The 20836-nt window shown below is 45.3% G+C and overlaps 1 protein-coding gene across 1 annotated transcript in view; it reads right to left on the bottom strand.

Moving 5' to 3' along the window:
* LOC140394748 (proton channel OTOP2-like) overlaps window positions 1-20836 on the bottom strand; it is a 166702-nt gene that overhangs the window by 13666 nt on the left and 132200 nt on the right. Inside the window, exons 2-3 of the mRNA XM_072481966.1 lie at window positions 2216-2569; window positions 958-1094 (exon numbers count right to left, since the gene is read on the bottom strand). Of these exons, the coding sequence (XP_072338067.1) occupies window positions 958-1094; window positions 2216-2558 (480 nt within the window). The 5' untranslated portion in view covers window positions 2559-2569. The remainder of the gene's footprint in view (window positions 1-957; window positions 1095-2215; window positions 2570-20836) is intronic.

Below are 20836 nucleotides of genomic sequence, written 5' to 3' on the forward strand. Positions count from 1 at the left end.
TTAAGAAACAAAAAACAGACTTGCATTTGTATAGCGCCTCTCAGGACCTCAGGACTTTCCAATTGGCGATCTGATCTGCTGGCTGCCAATGCTTTTGAAATGCCATCACTGCTATAATGTAGGAAATATGGCAACCAACTTTCACACATCAGAGGTCCCATAATAAACAGTGAGATAATGACCAGACAATCTGTTTTAGTGATATTGATTGAGGGGAAAGTTTTGGCCAAGACACTGGAGACAACTCCCTTGCTCTTCAACATATCCCCGAGTTGTTTGACATCCACCTGCGAGGCAGACTGGCCTCAGATTAACATCTCAGACAGCGCCTCCCACAGCGCAGCACTCCATCAGTACTGCAATGAAGTGTCAGCCTAGACTTTGAGTGAGACTTGAACTCCCAAATTTCCCTACTCAGAAGCAAGAGCATGGCGGATGCAGTGGTGTAGTGGTGTTGATGCTGGGCTTGCAATCCAGAGACCCAGAGTAATGCTCTGGTGAACTGGGTTCGAATCTCACCGTGGTACATGGTGAAATTTGAATTCAATAAAAATCTGGAATTCAAGGTGTAATGGTGACCATGAAACCATTGTGGTAAAAACCTATCTAGTTCATTGTTGCCCTTACCTGGTCTGTCCTTCACGTGACTCCAGATCCATAGCAATGTGGTAGACTCATAATTGCCCTCAGGGATGGGTAATAAATGCCGGCCCAGCCGCGGTTCCCGAATCCCATTGCATTCCAACACACATTATTCTCCAGAACAGGGCAGATTGAAAGCGTAAATTCACCACTGCTGCCTCCTTGAAGCTCCCCTCGAAGGAATTGTCTGCAAATTTCCAGAAAGCCCAATTACCTCCTCCGCCACCCCCCCCCCCTCCCCCCACCCTCCCTTCCTCTGCTGGTGAAGTGAACTCACTACAGAGTAAATCAAGTATCTTTCTGAAACTCACTTACCTGCGTCAAAATAAATACGATCTGAATACTTGGGAATAGAAATTGAATCGGAAGCTCGCAGCCTTTAAACCCAGAAACGTGGACGATCCGAAAGGCGTCAAGCAGCAAACTGCAAGCTCCAAACAGCAGCAGACCTCCTGCCAATCAGAACACAGGTCAGGACCAATGACTGAGCCAAAAGAAAAATATTGCAGATGCTGACAACCTGAAATAAAAACACAATAATGCTGGAAAAACACGGTGCACCTGTGAATAGGGAAATAGTTAATGTTGGCTTGACATTGTAACCTGGTTCACAAGCTGAATGGGTTCCAGGAGTAATCTACAGCACCAGGAGGTGGGTTGTGAATGAGGGCCGGTGGGATAAGGAAAAATAGTTCATTGTGGAGAAGAGCTCTGAAGTTTGAATTTCTCTGCAAGCTTAGTGACCTCTAGAATGGGGTGAAGGGGCCTCAAGAGAGGAAACGTCCAGCAGGCCTAATCATAATTGCCACCGCTGCTCCCCTACCCTACTTGGGCCTAACACTAGGCCTACTTCCACCCTGACCATACCTGGGATTGGCAAGGGGAGAGAGGTGGAGAAACCCAGCACACATCCATCTCTTCTATGCAGCAGGAAGATCTGACCTAGGATGGCCTGGTCCCCGGGGGTGGGGTGCAGTGTGGGTGAATGTGATGTTTGGCCTCTAACCCCAACTTTCCTTCATGTGTTGATTTTCCAATTTGGGGCAGCAAGAAATTCAGCCCAAGGACCTTCCAAGCAAAATATTTCAGCATGTAATATGACAAAGAAAGATCCCAAGGGAAGAAGATCTGGGAGGCCATGATTCAACCCTATGGAAGGAAATGACCTTCATAACGAACATCATCAGCAGGACCGTCCTGCTCACTCCTCAATGTTGGACAAACATCATGATCTCTCCGGGATAGCCGAGGTAACAGGAAGTGGGTAAGCTGTGACCAGTGCATCTCAAGAAACGGCCATTGCAGTTAGAGCCACTCATCCATCACTGTGTCATACACCATCCACAATCTAACCCTGAAGTGTGGGAGCAAGAGAGGATTATACAAACAGCACTTTGTACTCAAACTGTGGAAGTGGATTAAATGGATGGATAGAGTGGAGCACATGTGGCTATGATTCCTTCCTTTCTGTTTTATGTAAGTATATTAATGGGATGAAATATGTTTGAATCTTTTCAGTACATAACAGATTATGAAGTATTTATTGTGGGGTGCAGACATTGAAATTTCATACCTCTCAGCCACACAGGTCCAGCATGGGAGTCCTTGTAATGAATAGCATGCTTCTGTCGAGCAGTGTAGGAAACATAGAACAACATCCATCCGATAGTTAGGACCATCACAACTGTGAGAGATATCAGGACCGCATCCTGGCCCACTGGCACGTCACTGAAAGCCCCTCCACAGATTAGAGCTGTACCCAGGCAGAAAGCATTGATAGCCAGCAGGCCTGACAGCAGTCGGCTTCCTCGGGTGTGGGCCTTGATAGGCAGGGTTAATGCTGAAGCTGGAATATTGCCAAGTCTCCACTCACTCGTCTCGTGTGGTGACGCTGTCTCATTTGTTTCTTCCGCCATCCTAAGTGTTTCTGATTTATTAATGAACATGAAAAATATTCAGCATCACAAAAAGTGTCAATAAACCCTGACCCTCTATTGACATTTCAGTAGCACCATCACCAGGGAGAAACATATGTGCTTTGGATGACATATATTCTTTAGAAACTATATCCTCCAAGGCATTCCCGCCTTATCCCCCAATGCATTCTCATCAGATCCCCTAATGCATTCTCACCTTATCCCCAATGTATTCCTGCCTTATTCCCGAATGCATTACCACCAGATCCCCAATACATTCTCAATTTATCCCCCAATGCATTCCTGCCTTATCCCCAAATGATTTACCACAATATCCCTAGTGCATTCCCACCATATCCCAATAATGCACTCCCACCTTATTCCCCAATGCCTTCTCACCTTGGTCCCCAATGCGTTACCACCATATCCCTCAATGTATTAACATTTTAGCACCCAATGCATTTCCACCTTATTTCCCAATGCAGGACTAACATCCCCCAAAGCATTTCCATCTTATCCTCCAATGCAATCCCACATATTCCCAACGCATTACCTGTATATCCCCAATGCATTCACACTTTATTCCCCAATGCATGACCACCACACCCTCCAATGCATTCCATAGCACTCCCACCTTATCCCCCAATACATTCCCACCGTATCCCCCAATGCATTTCCACCACATCCCCTAATGCATTTTCACCACTTCTCCCAATGCAATCCTACATACCACCCAATGCATTCCCTGCAAACCCCAATGCATTCTCACCTTATCCTCCTGTACATGACCACCTCAGCCACCAATGCATTACCACCATATACCCCATTGAATTTCCACCATACCCCCATTGCATTCCCAACTTATTCCTCACTGCATTCTCACCTTATCTCTCAATGCATTACCACCATATCCCCCAATACATTCCCACCTTATCTTTGAATGTACTCACATACCCCACAATGAGTTCCCACCATACACCCCTGTACATTCCCACCGTATCCCCCTGTACATTCCCACCTTATTCATTCTCCCCCTTTCCCCAATGCATTACTACTTTATTCCCCAATGACTAATTACCATTTCCCCAATGCATTCCCACCTTATCCCCCAATACATTCCCATCTTATATCTGATGCATTACCAGCATATTGCCCAATGCATTCTCACCTTATTCCGCACAGCATTACCACCATATCCCCCAATGCAATCCCACCTTATCCCCAATGCATTACCATTGTATCCCTCAATGCATTCCCACCTATATATTCCCACTTTACCCACCAATGTGTTACCACATTACCCCCAATGCATTCCCGCCTAATCCCAATTGCATCCCCACCTTATCCCTGAATGTATTCCCACCATATCCTACAATGCATTCCTGCCCGATCCCCAATGCATTTCCATCATATCGCCTGTACATTCTCACCTTATACTCCAGTGCATTCCCACCACATCCCAATGCATTCCTTGCATATTCCCCAAAGCATTCTCACCTTATCCCCAAATGCATTACCACTTTGCCCCAATGCATCCTCACCTTATTCCCCAATGCATTCCATATATCCCCCAATTCATTCCCTGCATAACCCCCCAATTCATTCCCTGTATATCCCCCAATTCATTCCCACCTTATCCACCAATGCATTACCACCATATCCCCCAATGCAATCCCACACAATGCACACCCTGCATAGCCCCAATGTATTCTGAACATATCCCTAAATAAATTAACACCTCCGACACCATGGCCTTCCCACTTTATCCCCAATGCATCCCACCTCATCCCCGAATGTATTCCCACCATATCCTGCAATGCTTTATCCCCAATGCATTTCCATCATATCCCCCTATACGTTCCCACATTATGCCCCAATGCATTCCCTCAGCATCCCCCAATACATTCCTTGCATATCCCCAATGCATTCTCACCTTATCCCCAAATGTATTCCCACTACTCCCAATGCATTTCCACCATATTCCCTAATGCAGTACCATCTTATCCCCCAATGCATTTCACATGTCCCCCAATTCATTTCCTGCAGATCCCCCAATTCATTCCCTGCAGATCCCCCAATTCATTCCCTGCATATCTACCAATGCATTACCACCATATCCCCCAATGCAATCCCACATACCACCCAATGCTCATATCCCCAATGCATTCCCACAATATCCCTAAGTACATTACCACCTCAGCCGCCAGTGCTATTCCTCCATATTCCCCAATGCATTACCATCTTATACCCCAATGCAATACCACCATATACCCCAATGCATTACCACCATACTCTCAATGTATTCTCACCTTATTCCTTGAAGTATGCTCACCTTATCCCTCAAAGTATCACTGCCATATCCACCAATGCATTCCTGCCTTCTCCTCCAATGCATTGCCGCCTTATCCCCCAATGCATTACCAGCATATTCACAAATGTATTACCACCTTATTGCTCAATGTATTCACATCCTATTCCCCATTGCATTACCACTATATCCCCAATACATTACCACCTTAGCCCCAATGCTTTCTCACATTATCCCCCAATGCATTTCCAGCAAATCCCCAAATGTATGACCATCTTATTGCCCAATGTATTCACTTCCTATTCCCCAATGCTATTCCCCACTATATACCCCCATGCATTGCCACCATATCCTTACATAATTTACAGAGCATAAGGAGGCCATTTGGCCCATCAAGTCTGCACTGGCCCTTGGAAAGAGCACCCTACTTAAGCCCACACCTCCACCCTATCCCCATAACCCAGTAACTCCACCTAATCTTTTTGGACACTAAGGGCAATTTAGCATGACCAATCCACCAAACCTGCACATCTTTGGACTGTGGGAGGAAACCGGAGCACCCGGAGGAAATCCACGCAGACACGGGGAGAGCATGTAGCCTCTGCACAGACAGACCGAAACTGGGAATAGAACCTGGGACCCTGGAGCTGTGATGCGACCGTGCTAACCACTGTGCTACCGTGCCACCCACCTGCAATGCATTCGCACTGTATTCCCTCATTGCATTACTGCTATATCCCAATACATTACCACCTTATCCCCAATGCTTTCTCACATCCCCCAATGCATTCCCACCATATCCCCAATGCATTCCAAAATTATCCCCCAATGCATTCCCACCTATTCCCTTGATGTATTCCCGCAATGCATTCCGACCATATCCCCCAGTACATTCCCATCTTATCCCCAAAAGCATCCCCCACCATATCTCCCAATGCAATACCACCTTGCCCCAACACAGTATCATCTTATCCCCCAATGCAATCCCACATACCCCAATGCATTCTCCCCTTATCCCTCGATGCATTTCCACCATATCCCCCATGCATTTCCACATATCCCCCAACTCATTCCCTGCATACCACCCCAAAGTGTTCCCACCATATTCAAGATGCATTATCACCATATCTCCCAATGCATTTCCACCTCATCCCCCAATGCAATCCCACATAGCACCTAATGCATTCCCTGCATATCCCCAATGCATTCTCACATTAACCTCAGTACATTACTACCTCAGCTGCCAATGCATCCCCACCATATTCCCCAATGCAATGTCACCTTATTCCTCAAATCATTTTAATCTTATACATCAATGCCATATTCACGAATGCATTCCTTATCCCCAATGAATTCCCACCTTATCCCTTAATGCATTACCACCATATCCCCAATGCATTCCCATCTTTCTTCCAAATGTATTCCCACCTCATAACCAATGCATTCCCACCTTATTATCCAGCTAATCTCCAAATGCATTACACCTTACCCCTCAATATATTCCCACCTTATTCCCCACCTGAGCCACCAATGCATCCCCACAATATTCTCCAATGCATTGCCGCTATATCCTTCAACGCATTACCACTTTATCTCCTAATGCATTCCCACCTTTTCACAGTAACTTCATTGCAGTATTGATGTAAGCCTACTTGTGACAATAAAGATTATTATTATATCCCCCTGTACATTCTCACCTTATCCCCAATGCATTCCCACCATATCTCCCAATACATTCCCTGCATATCCCCAATGCACTCTCAACTTATCTCCCAATGCATCACCACATTATTTCCCAATGCAGCACCATCTTATCCCTCAATGCAATCCCATTTACCCCCCCAATGCATTCCCTGCATGACCCCCAATGCATTCTCCCCTTATCCGCAATGCATTGCCACCTTATTCCTCAATGAATAACCACTGTAACCCCCAATTAATAACCACTGTAACCCCCAAAGCATTCCCCCGTTATTCCCAATGCATTCCCACCTTACCCGCTGATGCATTACCACCATATCGCCTAATGCATTCTCACCTTATTCCACAAAGCATTACCACCATATCTCCCAATGCATTTCCACCTTATCCCAAATGCATTTCCACCTCATCCCAATACAATCCCACATACTACCCAATGCACTGCCTGCATATCCCCAATGCATTCTCCCATTATGCCCATGTACATTACCATCTCAGCTGCCAATGCATCGCCACCATAATCCCCACCATTATCAACTGATGAGCCCTACCTTATCCCCCAATACATTCCTACCATATCTCTCAAGTCGATTCTCAATCACACTTCTGCAAGAAAATTCTAATCTGAAATCATTACTTTGACCATTTGAACTGATCGGCTGAATGACTTACCCAGGAGAGCCCAGGAGATGAGTGCACGTTTTTTTGTGTCACAGACTCTGTTGGGTTTGAATCAGCAGAGTATTTATACCGTGAGAGTGTGCAGATTGGCATATGTTAATCTACACAGCCCTTGTCATTCTGAAAGACAACTCAATAAACTTCACATAATCATCAATCTAAACTTCAAGGGCTGTATGAAGTTTAGAAATGTTGCAACAATGAAGAGTGATTTATAATGACAATATATTATAGCTCAATTCACAATTCGAGTTCTTGATGAACGTTAGAGATGATAATGCAACTAAATAATAAGCTGTTTGCTTTTCAACTCTTCAGAGAAGTAATTAATCTCTGAGATTTTTAACAAATGATCCTGGTTAAACGCCATTTACTGTTAAGATTTTTTGTATTCATTCATGGGATGGGGGCTTCATTGGCTCGGCTCATTCCTAATTGCCCTTGAGAAGCTGGTGGTGAGCTGCCTTCTTGAACCTCTGCAGTTCAAATGGCATAGGTACACCCATAGGGCAATAACATGACCGGTACTCAATTAACTCATGCACTGATGTATTACAAATCATCAACAAATGGAATTAAAGTTCGCTTAGTTCAAAATCAAACATGTCCAGGACAGGAAAAGCATGTGCAGAAACAATACTGTCCCATCTACATCCCTCTACACTGTCCCCATCAAACACTCCCAGACAGGTACAGCATGGGGTTAGATACAGAGTAAAGCTCCCTCTACACTGTCCCCATCAAACACTCCCAGGACAGGTACAGCACGGGGTTAGATACAGAGTAAAGCTCCCTCTACACTGTCCCCATCAAACACTCCCAGGACATGTACAGCACGGGGTTAGAAAGAGTAAAGCTCCCTCTACACTGTCTCCCTCAATCACTCCCGGGACAGGTATGGCACCTGATTAGTTACATAGTAAAGCTCCCTCTACATTGACCCCACAAAACACTCCCAGGGCAGTACAGCATGGGGTAAGATACAGAGGAAAGCTCCCTCGACACTGTCCGCACCAAACATTTCCAGGACAGGTACAGTACGGGGTTAGATACAGAATAAATGTCCCTCTACACTGTCCTCATCAAACACTCCCAGGACAGGTACAGCACGGGGTTAGACACAAGAGTAAAGCTCCCTCTACACTGTCCCCATCAAACACTCCCAGGACAGGTACAGCACGGGGTTAGACACAGAGTAAAGCTCCCTCTACACTGTCCCCATCAAACACTCCTAGGACAAGTACAGCACGGGGTTAAATACAAAGTAAAGCTCCCTCTACACTGTCCCCATCAAACATTTCCAGGACAGGTACAGCACGGGGTTAGATACAGAGTAAAGCTCCCTCTACACTGTCCCCATCAAACATTCCCAGGACAGGTACAGCACGGGGTTAGTTACAGAGTAAAGCTCCCTTTACACTGCCCCCATCAAACACACCCAGGCCAGGTACAGAACGGGGTTAGATACAGAGTAAAGCTCCCTCTACACTGTCCCCATCAAACATTCCCAGGACAGGTACAGCACGGGGTTAGTTACAGAGTAAAGCTCCCTTTACACTGCCCCCATCACACACTCCCATGACAGGTACAGCACAGGGTTAGATATAGAGTAAAGCTTCCTCTACACTGTCCCCGTCAAACACTCCCAGGACAGGTACAGCACGGGGTTAGATACAGAGTAAAGCTCCCTCTACACTGTCTCCCTCAGTCACTCCCGGGACAGGTGCAGCACCTGATTAGTTACATGGTAAAGCTCCCTCTACATTGACCCCACAAAACTCTCCCAGGACAGGTACAGCATGGGGTCAGATACATAGTAAAGCTCCCTCTACAATGTCCCCATGAAACACTCTTAGGACAGGTACAATATGGGGTTAGGCACAGAATAAAGCTCCCTCTACACTGTCCCCATAACACACTCCCAGGACAGGTACAGCACGGGGTTAGACACAGAGTAAAGCTCCCTCTACACTGTCCCCATCAAACACTCCCAGGACAGGTACAGCACGGGGTTAGATACAGAGTAAAGCTCCCTCTACACTGTCTCCATCAAACACTCCTAGGACAAGTACAGCACGGGGTTAAATACAAAGTAAAGCTCCCTCTACACTGTCCCCATCAAACACTCCCAGGACAGGTACAGCACGGGGTTAGACACAGAGTAAAGCTCCCTCTACACTGTCCCCATCAAACACTCCTAGGACAAGTACAGCACGGGGTTAAATACAAAGTAAAGCTCCCTCTACACTGTCCCCATCAAACATTCCCAGGACAGGTACAGCACGGGGTTAGATACAGAGTAAAGCTCCCGATGGGGTTAATGTTGGGGGAAAAAGACAGAAAGTAGAAATTCGTTGGCAGAGTCGGAGGCCTCTCGAGGCTCAATGGCGGAAAAGATGGTTGACACAGCCTCTGGGACTCCGGCCATCCACAACAGCCGAGATGCTTACGAGCACCTTGGCGTCAGAATTTGACAAAAAAACTGGCAGATTGTGCTGGGAGACCTCTGTAAATCCGAATGGCTTTGGAGAGGGCCAATGAAAGAGTGAAGGCCCATGGAGCCACGATAAAAGGCTTGGAGGTAGCCCTTTCGAGGCATAGTGACCAGATTTCTTCACTGGAAACGGACATGTGTCTTGTGGCTGAAGTGAATAAAAGGCCAAGGTGAATGATTTGGAGTATCTAGGAGTGTTTGAGTATCGGTTTTGCTGCTCAGAGTCACAGTGCGTATCAGAACCAGAATGAGTGTCAGAGCCAGAATGAGTATCAGAGTCACAGTGAGTTTCAGAGTCATATGAATATCTGAGTCACAGTGTGTATCAGAGTCATTGTGAGTATCAGAGCCACATTGAGTATCAGAGTTATAGTTAGTATCCGAGCCACAGTGCATATCAGAGTCACAATGGGTATCAGAGTCACAGTGAGTATCAGAGCCAGAATGAGTATCAGAGTCACAGTGAGTATCAGAGTCACAGTGAGTATCAGAGTCACAGTGAGTATCAGGGTCACAGTGAGTATCAGAGCCAGAATGAGTATCAGAGTCACAGTGAGTATCAGAGTCACAGTGAGTATCAGGGTCACAGTGAGTATCAGAGCCAGAATGAGTATCAGAGTCACAGTGAGTATCAGGGTCACAGTGAGTATCAGAGCCACAATGGGTATCAGAGTCACAGTGAGTATCAGAGCCAGAATGAGTATCAGAGTCACAGTGAGTATCAGAGTCACAGTGAGTATCAGGGTCACAGTGAGTATCAGAGCCAGAATGAGTATCAGAGTCACAGTTAGTATCAGAGTCACAGTGAATATCAGCATCACATTGGGCATCAGAGCCACAGTGAACATCAAAGCTGCTGTATCAGTCTCTTCGCTCAGAATCACAGTGAGCTCCCTGCCCAGAATCACAGCGAGTATCAGAGCCAGAATGAGTGTCAGAATCACAGTGTGTATCATAGTCACAGTGAGTATCAGAGTCACAGTGAGTATCAGAGTCACAGTGAGTATCAGAGACACAGTGAGGATCAGAGTCACAGTGAGTATCAGAGTCACAGTGAGGATCAGAGTCACAGTGAGGATCAGAGTCACAATGAATATCAGAGCCACAGTGAGTATCAGGGACACAGTGAGTATCAGAGCCACATTGAGTATCAGAGTTACAGTTAGTATTAGGGTCACAGTGAATATCAGCGTCACATTGGGTATCAGAGTCACATTGAGTATCAGAGCCACGGTGAGCATCAAAGCTGCTGTATCAGTCTCTCTGCTCAGAATCACACTGAGTATCAGAGCCAGACTGAGTATCAGAGCCAGAATGAGTGTCAGAATCACAGTGTGTATCATAGTCACAGTGAGTATCATAGTCACAGTGAGTATCAGGGTCACAGTGAGTATCAGAGCTACAGTGAGTATCATAGACATAGTGAGTATCAGAGTCACTGAGTATCAGAGTCACAATGAGTATCGTAGTCACAGTGAGATCAGAGTCATAGTAATTATCATAGTCATAGTGAGAATCAGAGTCATAGTGAGAGTATCAGAATCACAATGAGTATCACAGTCACAGTGAGTATCAGAGCCACAATCAGTATCAGAGCCACAGTGATTATTAGAGCTGCTGTATCAGTCTCTCTGATCAGAGTCACAGTGCGTATCAGAGCCACAATGCATATCAGAGCCAGCATGAGTGTCAGAGCCACAATACCTATCAGAGTCACAGTGAGTGTCAGAGTCACAGTGAGTATCTGAGTCACAGTGAGTATCAGAGTCATTGTGAGTATCAAAGCCACATTGAGTATCAGAGTTACTTTGAGTATCCGAGTCACAGTGAATATCAGAGTCACAATGAGTATCAGAGTCACAGTGAGTATCAGAGCCAGAATGATTATCAGAGTCACAGTGAGTATCAGAGCCACAGTGAGTATCAGAGCCACAGTGAGTATCAGAGTCACAGTGAGGATCATAGTCACAGTGAGGATCAGAGTCACAGTGAGTATCAGAGGCACAGTGAGTATCAGAGCTACAGTGAGTATCAGAGTTACAGTGTGTATCATAGTCACAGTGAGTATCAGAGTCACAAGTGAGTATCAGAGTTACAGTGTGTATCATAGTCACAGTGAGTAACAGAGTCACAGTGAGTATCAGAGTCACACTGAGTATCAGAGTCATTGTGAGTATCAGAGTCACAGTGAGCATCAGAGCTACAGTGAGTGTCAGATCACAGTGAGTATCAGAGTCACAGTGAGTATCAGAGTCATAGTGAGTAACAGAGACACAGAGAGTATCAGAGACACAGTGAGTATCACAGACACAGTGAGTATCAGAGTCACAGTGAGTATTAGAGTCACAGTGAGTATCAGAGACACAGTGAGTATCAGAGACACGGTGAGTATCAGAGACACGGTGAGTGTCAGAGGCACAGTGAGTATCAGAGACACGGTGAGTATCAGAGACACAGTGAGAATCAGAGTCATAGTGAGAGTGTCAGAATCACAGTGAGTATCAGAGTCACAGTGCGTATCAGAGCCACAATGCATATCAGAGCCAGCATGAGTGTCAGAGCCACAATACGTATCAGAGTCACAGTGAGTATCTGAGTCACAGTGAGTATCAGAGTTATTGTGAGTATCAGAGTCACATTGAGTATCAGAGTTACATTGAGTATCCGAGTCACAGTGAATATCAGAGTCGCAATGAGTTTCAGAGTCACAGTGAGTATCAGAGCCAGAATGATTATCAGAGTCACAGTGAGTATCAGAGCCGCAGTGAGTATCAGAGTCACAGTGAGTATCAGAGTAACAGTGAGTATCATAGTCACAGTGAGTATCAGAGCCACAATGAGTATCAGAGCCATAGTGAGTACAAGAGCTGATGTATCAGTCTCTCTGCTCAGAATCACAGTGAGTATCAGAGCCGGAATGAGTAATAGAGCCAGAATGAGTATCAGAGTCACAGTGCGTATCAGAGTCACAGTGAGATCAGAGTCATAGTAATTATCATAGTCATAGTGAGAATCAGAGTCATAGTGAGAGTATCAGAATCACAATGAGTATCACAGTCACAGTGAGTATCAGAGCCACAATCAGTATCAGAGCCACAGTGATTATTAGAGCTGCTGTATCAGTCTCTCTGATCAGAGTCACAGTGCGTATCAGAGCCACAATGCATATCAGAGCCAGCATGAGTGTCAGAGCCACAATACCTATCAGAGTCACAGTGAGTGTCAGAGTCACAGTGAGTATCTGAGTCACAGTGAGTATCAGAGTCATTGTGAGTATCAAAGCCACATTGAGTATCAGAGTTACTTTGAGTATCCGAGTCACAGTGAATATCAGAGTCACAATGAGTATCAGAGTCACAGTGAGTATCAGAGCCAGAATGATTATCAGAGTCACAGTGAGTATCAGAGCCACAGTGAGTATCAGAGCCACAGTGAGTATCAGAGTCACAGTGAGGATCATAGTCACAGTGAGGATCAGAGTCACAGTGAGTATCAGAGGCACAGTGAGTATCAGAGCTACAGTGAGTATCAGAGTTACAGTGTGTATCATAGTCACAGTGAGTATCAGAGTCACAAGTGAGTATCAGAGTTACAGTGTGTATCATAGTCACAGTGAGTAACAGAGTCACAGTGAGTATCAGAGTCACACTGAGTATCAGAGTCATTGTGAGTATCAGAGTCACAGTGAGCATCAGAGCTACAGTGAGTGTCAGATCACAGTGAGTATCAGAGTCACAGTGAGTATCAGAGTCATAGTGAGTAACAGAGACACAGAGAGTATCAGAGACACAGTGAGTATCACAGACACAGTGAGTATCAGAGTCACAGTGAGTATTAGAGTCACAGTGAGTATCAGAGACACAGTGAGTATCAGAGACACGGTGAGTATCAGAGACACGGTGAGTGTCAGAGGCACAGTGAGTATCAGAGTCGCAGTGAGTATCAGAGACACAGTGAGTATCAGAGACACAGTGAGTATCAGAGACACAGTGAGTATCAGAGACACAGTGGGTATCAGAGTCACAGTGAGTATCAGAGACACAGTGAGAATCAGAGTCATAGTGAGAGTGTCAGAATCACAGTGAGTATCAGAGTCACAGTGCGTATCAGAGCCACAATGCATATCAGAGCCAGCATGAGTGTCAGAGCCACAATACGTATCAGAGTCACAGTGAGTATCTGAGTCACAGTGAGTATCAGAGTTATTGTGAGTATCAGAGTCACATTGAGTATCAGAGTTACATTGAGTATCCGAGTCACAGTGAATATCAGAGTCGCAATGAGTTTCAGAGTCACAGTGAGTATCAGAGCCAGAATGATTATCAGAGTCACAGTGAGTATCAGAGCCGCAGTGAGTATCAGAGTCACAGTGAGTATCAGAGTAACAGTGAGTATCATAGTCACAGTGAGTATCAGAGCCACAATGAGTATCAGAGCCATAGTGAGTACAAGAGCTGATGTATCAGTCTCTCTGCTCAGAATCACAGTGAGTATCAGAGCCGGAATGAGTAATAGAGCCAGAATGAGTATCAGAGTCACAGTGAGTATCAGAGTCACAGTGAGTATCAGAGTCACAGTGAGTATCAGAGTCACAGTGAGTATTAGAGTCACAGTGAGTATCAGAGTCACAGTGAGTATCAGAGGCACAGTGTGTATCAGAGGCACAGTGAGTATCAGAGTTACAGTTAGTATCAGAGTCACAGTGAGTATCAGAGTCACAGTGAGGATCAGAGTCACAGTGAGTATCAGAGGCACAGTGAGTATCAGCGCCAGAAGGAGTATCAGAGTCACATTGATTATCAGAATCACAGTGAGTATCAGAGCCAGAATGATTATCAGAGTCACAGTGAGTATCAGAATCACAGTGAGTATCAGAATCACAGTGAGTATCAGAGTTACACTGTGTATCATAGTCACAGTGAGTAACAGAGTCACAGTGAGTATCAGAGTCACAGTGAATATCAGAGCTACAGTGAGTCTCAGAGTCACAGTGAGTATCAGAGCTACAGTGAGTATCAGTGCCAGAATGAGTATTAGACTCACAGTGAGTATCATAATCATAGTGAGTATCAGAGTCATAGTGGGAGTATCAGAGTCACAGTGAGTATCAGAGCCAGAATGATTATCAGAGTCACAGTGAGTATCAGAGGCACAGTGAGTATCAGGGTCATTGTGAGTATCAGAGTCACAATGAGTATCATAGTCACAGTGAGTATCCGAGTCATAGTGAGAGTATCAGAGTCACAGTGAGTAACAGAGTCACAGTGAGTGTCAGAGCCACATTGCGTATCGGAGCCACAGTGAGTATCATAGTCACAGTGAGTAACAGAGTCACAGTGCGAGTATCAGTATAATAGTCATAGTGAGTATCAGAGTCATCGTGAGAGTATCAGAGACACAGTGAGTATCAGAGACACAGTGAGTATCAGAGACACAGTGAGTATCAGAGACACAGTGGGTATCAGAGTCACAGTGAGTATCAGAGACACAGTGAGAATAAGAGTCATAGTGAGAGTGTCAGAATCACAGTGAGTATCAGAGTCACAGTGAGTATCAGAGCGACAATCAGTGTCAGAGCCATAGTGATTATTAGAGCTGCTGTATCAGTCTCTCTGCTCAGAGTCACAGTGCGTATCAGAGCCACAATGCATATCAGAGCCAGCATGAGTGTCAGAGCCACAATACGTATCAGAGTCACAGTGAGTGTCAGAGTCACAGTGAGTATCTGAGTCACAGTGAGTATCAGAGTTATTGTGAGTATCATAGCCACATTGAGTATCAGAGTTACATTGAGTATCCGAGTCACAGTGAATATCAGAGTCGCAATGAGTTTCAGAGTCACAGTGAGTATCAGAGCCAGAATGATTATCAGAGTCACAGTGAGTATCAGAGCCGCAGTGAGTATCAGAGTCACAGTGAGTATCAGAGTAACAGTGAGTATCATAGTCACAGTGAGTATCAGCGCCACAATGAGTATCAGAGCCATAGTGAGTACAAGAGCTGATGTATCAGTCTCTCTGCTCAGAATCACAGTGAGTATCAGAGCCAGACTGAGTATTAGACTCACAGTGAGTATCATAATCATAGTGAGTATCAGAGTCATAGTGGGAGTATCAGAGTCACAGTGAGTATCAGAGCCAGAATGATTATCAGAGTCACAGTGAGTATCAGAGGCACAGTGAGTATCAGGGTCATTGTGAGTATCAGAGTCACAATGAGTATCATAGTCACAGTGAGTATCCGAGTCATAGTGAGAGTATCAGAGTCACAGTGAGTAACAGAGTCACAGTGAGTGTCAGAGCCACATTGCGTATCGGAGCCACAGTGAGTATCATAGTCACAGTGAGTAACAGAGTCACAGTGCAAGTATCAGTATAATAGTCATAGTGAGTATCAGAGTCATCGTGAGAGTATCAGAGCATAAGTGAGTATCAGAGGCACAGTGAGTACCAGGGTCATTGTGAGAGTATCAGAGTCACAGTGAGTATCATAGTCACAGTGAATATCAGGGTCACAGTGAGTATCAGAGTCATTGTGAGTATCAGAGTCACAGTGAGTATCAGAGCTACAGTGAGTAGCAGAGACACAGTGAGTATCAGAGCTACAGTGCGTATCATAGTCACAGTGTGTATCAGAGTCACAGTGAGTATCAGTGTCATAGTGAGAATCCGAGTCATAGTGAGAGTATCAGAACCACAGTGAGTATCAGAGACACAGTGAGTATCAGAGACACAGTGAGTATCAGAGTCACAGTGAGTATCAGAGACACAGTGAGTATCAGAGACACAGTGAGTATCAGAGACACAGTGGGTATCAGAGACACAGTGTGTATCAGAGACACAGTGAGTATCAGAGACACAGTGAGTATCAGAGACACAGTGGGTATCAGAGACACAGTGTGTATCAGAGTCACGGTGAGTATCAGAGTCACAGTGAGTATCAGAGTCACTGAGTATCAGAATCACAATGAGTATCGTAGTCACAGTGAGATCAGAGTCATAGTAATTATCAAAGTCATAGTGAGAATCAGAGTCATAGTGAGAGTATCTGAATCACAATGAGTATCAGAGACACAGTGATTATCAGAGCCACAATCAGTATCAGAGCCACAGTGATTATTAGAGCTGATGTATCAGTCTCTCTGCTCAGAGTCACAGTGCGTATCAAAGCCACAATGCATATCAGAGCCAGCGTGAGTGTCAGAGTCACAGTGAGTATCTGAGTCACAGTGAGTATCAGAGTAATTGTGAGTATCAGAGTCACAGTGAGTATCAGAGCCATAGTGAGTATCAGAGGCACAGTGAGTATCAGAGTCACAGTGAGTATCAGAGTCACAGTGAGTATCAGAGCCACAGTGAGTATCAGAGCCATAGTGAGTACAAGAGCTGATGTATCAGTCTCTCTGCTCAGAATCACAGTGAGTATCAGAGCCGGAATGAGTAATAGAGCCAGAATGAGTATCAGAGTCACAGTGAGTATCAGAGTCACAGTGACTATCAGAGTCACAGTGAGTATTAGAGTCACAGTGAGTATCAGAGTCACAGTGAGTATCAGGTTCACAATACGTATCAGAGTAATTGTGAGTATCAGAGGCACAGTGAGTATCAGAGGCACAGTGAGTATCAGAGTTACAGTTAGTATCAGAGTCACAGTGAGTATCAGAGTCACAGTGAGGATCAGAGTCACAGTGAGGATCAGAGTCACAGTGAGTATCAGAGGCACAGTGAGTATCAGCGCCAGAAGGAGTATCAGAGTCACACTGATTATCAGAATCACAGTGAGTATCAGAGCCAGAATGATTATCATAGTCACAGTGAGTAACAGAGTCACATTGAGTATCAGAGTCACAGTGAATATCAGAGCTACAGTGAGTGTCAGAGTCACAGTGAGTATCAGAGCTACAGTGAGTATCAGTGCCAGAATGAGTATTAGACTCACAGTGAGTATCATAGTCCTAGTGAGTATCAGAGTCATAGTGGGGGTATCAGAGTCACAGTGAGTATCAGAGCCAGAATGATTATCAGAGTCACAGTGAGTATCAGAGGCACAGTGAGTATCAGGGTCATTGTGAGTATCAGAGCCACAATGAGTATCAGAGCCATAGTGAGTACAAGAGCTGATGTATCAGTCTCTCTGCTCAGAATCACAGTGAGTATCAGAGCCGGAATGAGTAATAGAGCCAGAATGAGTATCAGAGTCACAGTGAGTATCAGAGTCACAGTGAGTATCAGAGTCACAGTGAGTATCAGAGTCACAGTGAGTATTAGAGTCACAGTGAGTATCAGAGTCACAGTGAGTATCAGATTCACAATGAGTATCAGAGTAATTGTGAGTATCAGAGGCACTGTGAGTATCAGAGGCACAGTGTGTATCAGAGGCACAGTGAGTATCAGAGTTACAGTTAGTATCAGAGTCACAGTGAGTATCAGAGTCACAGTGAGGATCAGAGTCACAGTGAGTATCAGAGGCACAGTGAGTATCAGCGCCAGAAGGAGTATCAGAGTCACATTGATTATCAGAATCACAGTGAGTATCAGAGCCAGAATGATTATCAGAGTCACAGTGAGTATCAGAATCACAGTGAGTATCAGAATCACAGTGAGCATCAGAGTTACAGTGAGTCTCAGAGTCACAGTGAGTATCAGAGCTACAGTGAGTATCAGTGCCAGAATGAGTATTAGACTCACAGTGAGTATCATAATCATAGTGAGTATCAGAGTCATAGTGGGAGTATCAGAGTCACAGTGAGTATCAGAGCCAGAATGATTATCAGAGTCACAGTGAGTATCAGAGGCACAGTGAGTATCAGGGTCATTGTGAGTATCAGAGTCACAATGAGTATCATAGTCACAGTGAGTATCCGAGTCATAGTGAGAGTATCAGAGTCACAGTGAGTAACAGAGTCACAGTGAGTGTCAGAGCCACATTGCGTATCGGAGCCACAGTGAGTATCATAGTCACAGTGAGTAACAGAGTCACAGTGCGAGTATCAGTATAATAGTCATAGTGAGTATCAGAGTCATCGTGAGAGTATCAGAGCATAAGTGAGTATCAGAGGCACAGTGAGTATCAGGGTCATTGTGAGTGTATCAGAGTCACAGTGAGTATCATAGTCACAGTGAATATCAGGGTCACAGTGAGTATCAGAGTCATTGTGAGTATCAGAGTCACAGTGAGTATCAGAGCTACAGTGAGTATCAGAGACACAGTGAGTATCAGAGCTACAGTGCGTATCATAGTCACAGTGTGTATCAGAGTCACAGTGAGTATCAGTGTCATAGTGAGAATCCGAGTCATAGTGAGAGTATCAGAACCACAGTGAGTATCAGAGACACAGTGAGTATCAGAGTCACAGTGAGTATCAGAGACACAGTGAGTATCAGAGACACAGTGAGTATCAGAGATACAGTGGGTATCAGAGACACAGTGTGTATCAGAGTCACGGTGAGTATCAGAGTCACAGCGAGTATCAGAGACACAGTGAGTATCAGAGACACAGTGAGTATCAGTGTCACAGTGAGTATCAGAGACACAGTTAGTATCAGAGTCACAGTGAGTATCAGAGACACAGTGAGTATCAGAGCCACATTGAGTATCAGAGTTACAGTTAGTATTAGGGTCACAGTTAATATCAGCGTCACATTGGGTATCAGAGTCACAATGAATATCAGAGCCACGGTGAGCATCAAAGCTGCTGTATCAGTCTCTCTGCTCAGAATCACACTGAGTATCAGAGCCAGACTGAGTATCAGAGCCAGAATAAATGTCAGAATCACAGTGTGTATCATAGTCACAGTGAGTATCATAGACACAGTGAGTATCAGAGTCACTGAGTATCAGAATCACAATGAGTATCGTAGTCACAGTGAGATCAGAGTCATAGTAATTATCATAGTCATAGTGATAATCAGAGTCATAGTGAGAGTATCTGAATCACAATGAGTATCAGAGTCACAGTGAGTATCAGAGCTACAGTGAGTATCAGAGCCAGAATGAGTATTAGACTTGATGTGGAGATGCCGGCGTTGGACTGGGGTGAGCACAGTACGAAGTCTTACAACACCAGGTTAAAGTCCAACAGGTTTGTTTCGATGTCACTAGCTTTCGGAGCGCTGCTCCTTCCTCAGGTGAATGAAGAGATCTGTTCCAGAAACACATATATAGACAAATTCAAAGATGCCAAACAATGCTAGGAATGCGAGCATTAGCAGGTGATTAAATCTTTACAGATCCAGAGATGGGGTAACCCCAGGTTAAAGAGGTGTGAATTGTCTCAAGCCAGGACAGTTGGCAGGATTTCGCAGGCCAGATGGTGGGGGATGAATGTAATGTGACATGAATCCCAGGTCCCGGTTGAGGCCGCACTCATGTGTGCGGAACTTGGCTATAAGTTTCTGCTCGGCGATTCTGCGTTGTCCTGAAGGCCGCCTTGGAGAACGCTTACCCGGAGATCAGAGGCTGAATGCCCTTGACTGCTGAAGTGTTCCCCGACTGGAAGGGAACATTCCTGCCTGGTGATTGTTGCGCGATGTCCGTTCATTCGTTGTCGCAGCGTCTGTATGGTCTCGCCAATGTACCACGCTTCGGGACATCCTTTCCTGCAGCGTATGAGGTAGACAACGTTGGCCGAGTCGCACGAGTATGTACCGCGTACCTGGTGGGTGGTGTTCTCACGTGTAATAGTGGTATCCATGTCGATGATCTGGCACGTCTTGCAGAGATTGCCATGACAGGTTGTGTGGTGTCGTGGTCACTGTTCTGAAGACTGGGTAGTTTGCTGCACACAATGGTTCGTTTGAGGTTGCGCGGTTGTTTGAAGGCAAGTAGTGGGGGTGTGGGGATGACCTTGGCAAGATGTTGATCGTCATCAATGACGTGTTGAAGGCTGTGAAGACGATGACGTAGTTTCTCCGCTCCGGGGAAGTACTGGACGACGAAGGGTATTTAGTCGGTTGTGTCCCATGTTTGTCTTCTGAGGAGGTCGGTGCAGTTTTTCGCTGTGGCGCGTTGGAACTGTCGATCGATGAGTCGAGTGCCATATCCCGTTCGTACGAGGGCATCTTTCAACGTCTGTAGATGTCTGTTACGCTCCTC

The sequence above is a fragment of the Scyliorhinus torazame genome, chromosome 18 (genome assembly GCF_047496885.1).
Source record: "Scyliorhinus torazame isolate Kashiwa2021f chromosome 18, sScyTor2.1, whole genome shotgun sequence".
In the NCBI taxonomy this organism is placed as follows: Eukaryota; Metazoa; Chordata; class Chondrichthyes; order Carcharhiniformes; family Scyliorhinidae; genus Scyliorhinus; species Scyliorhinus torazame.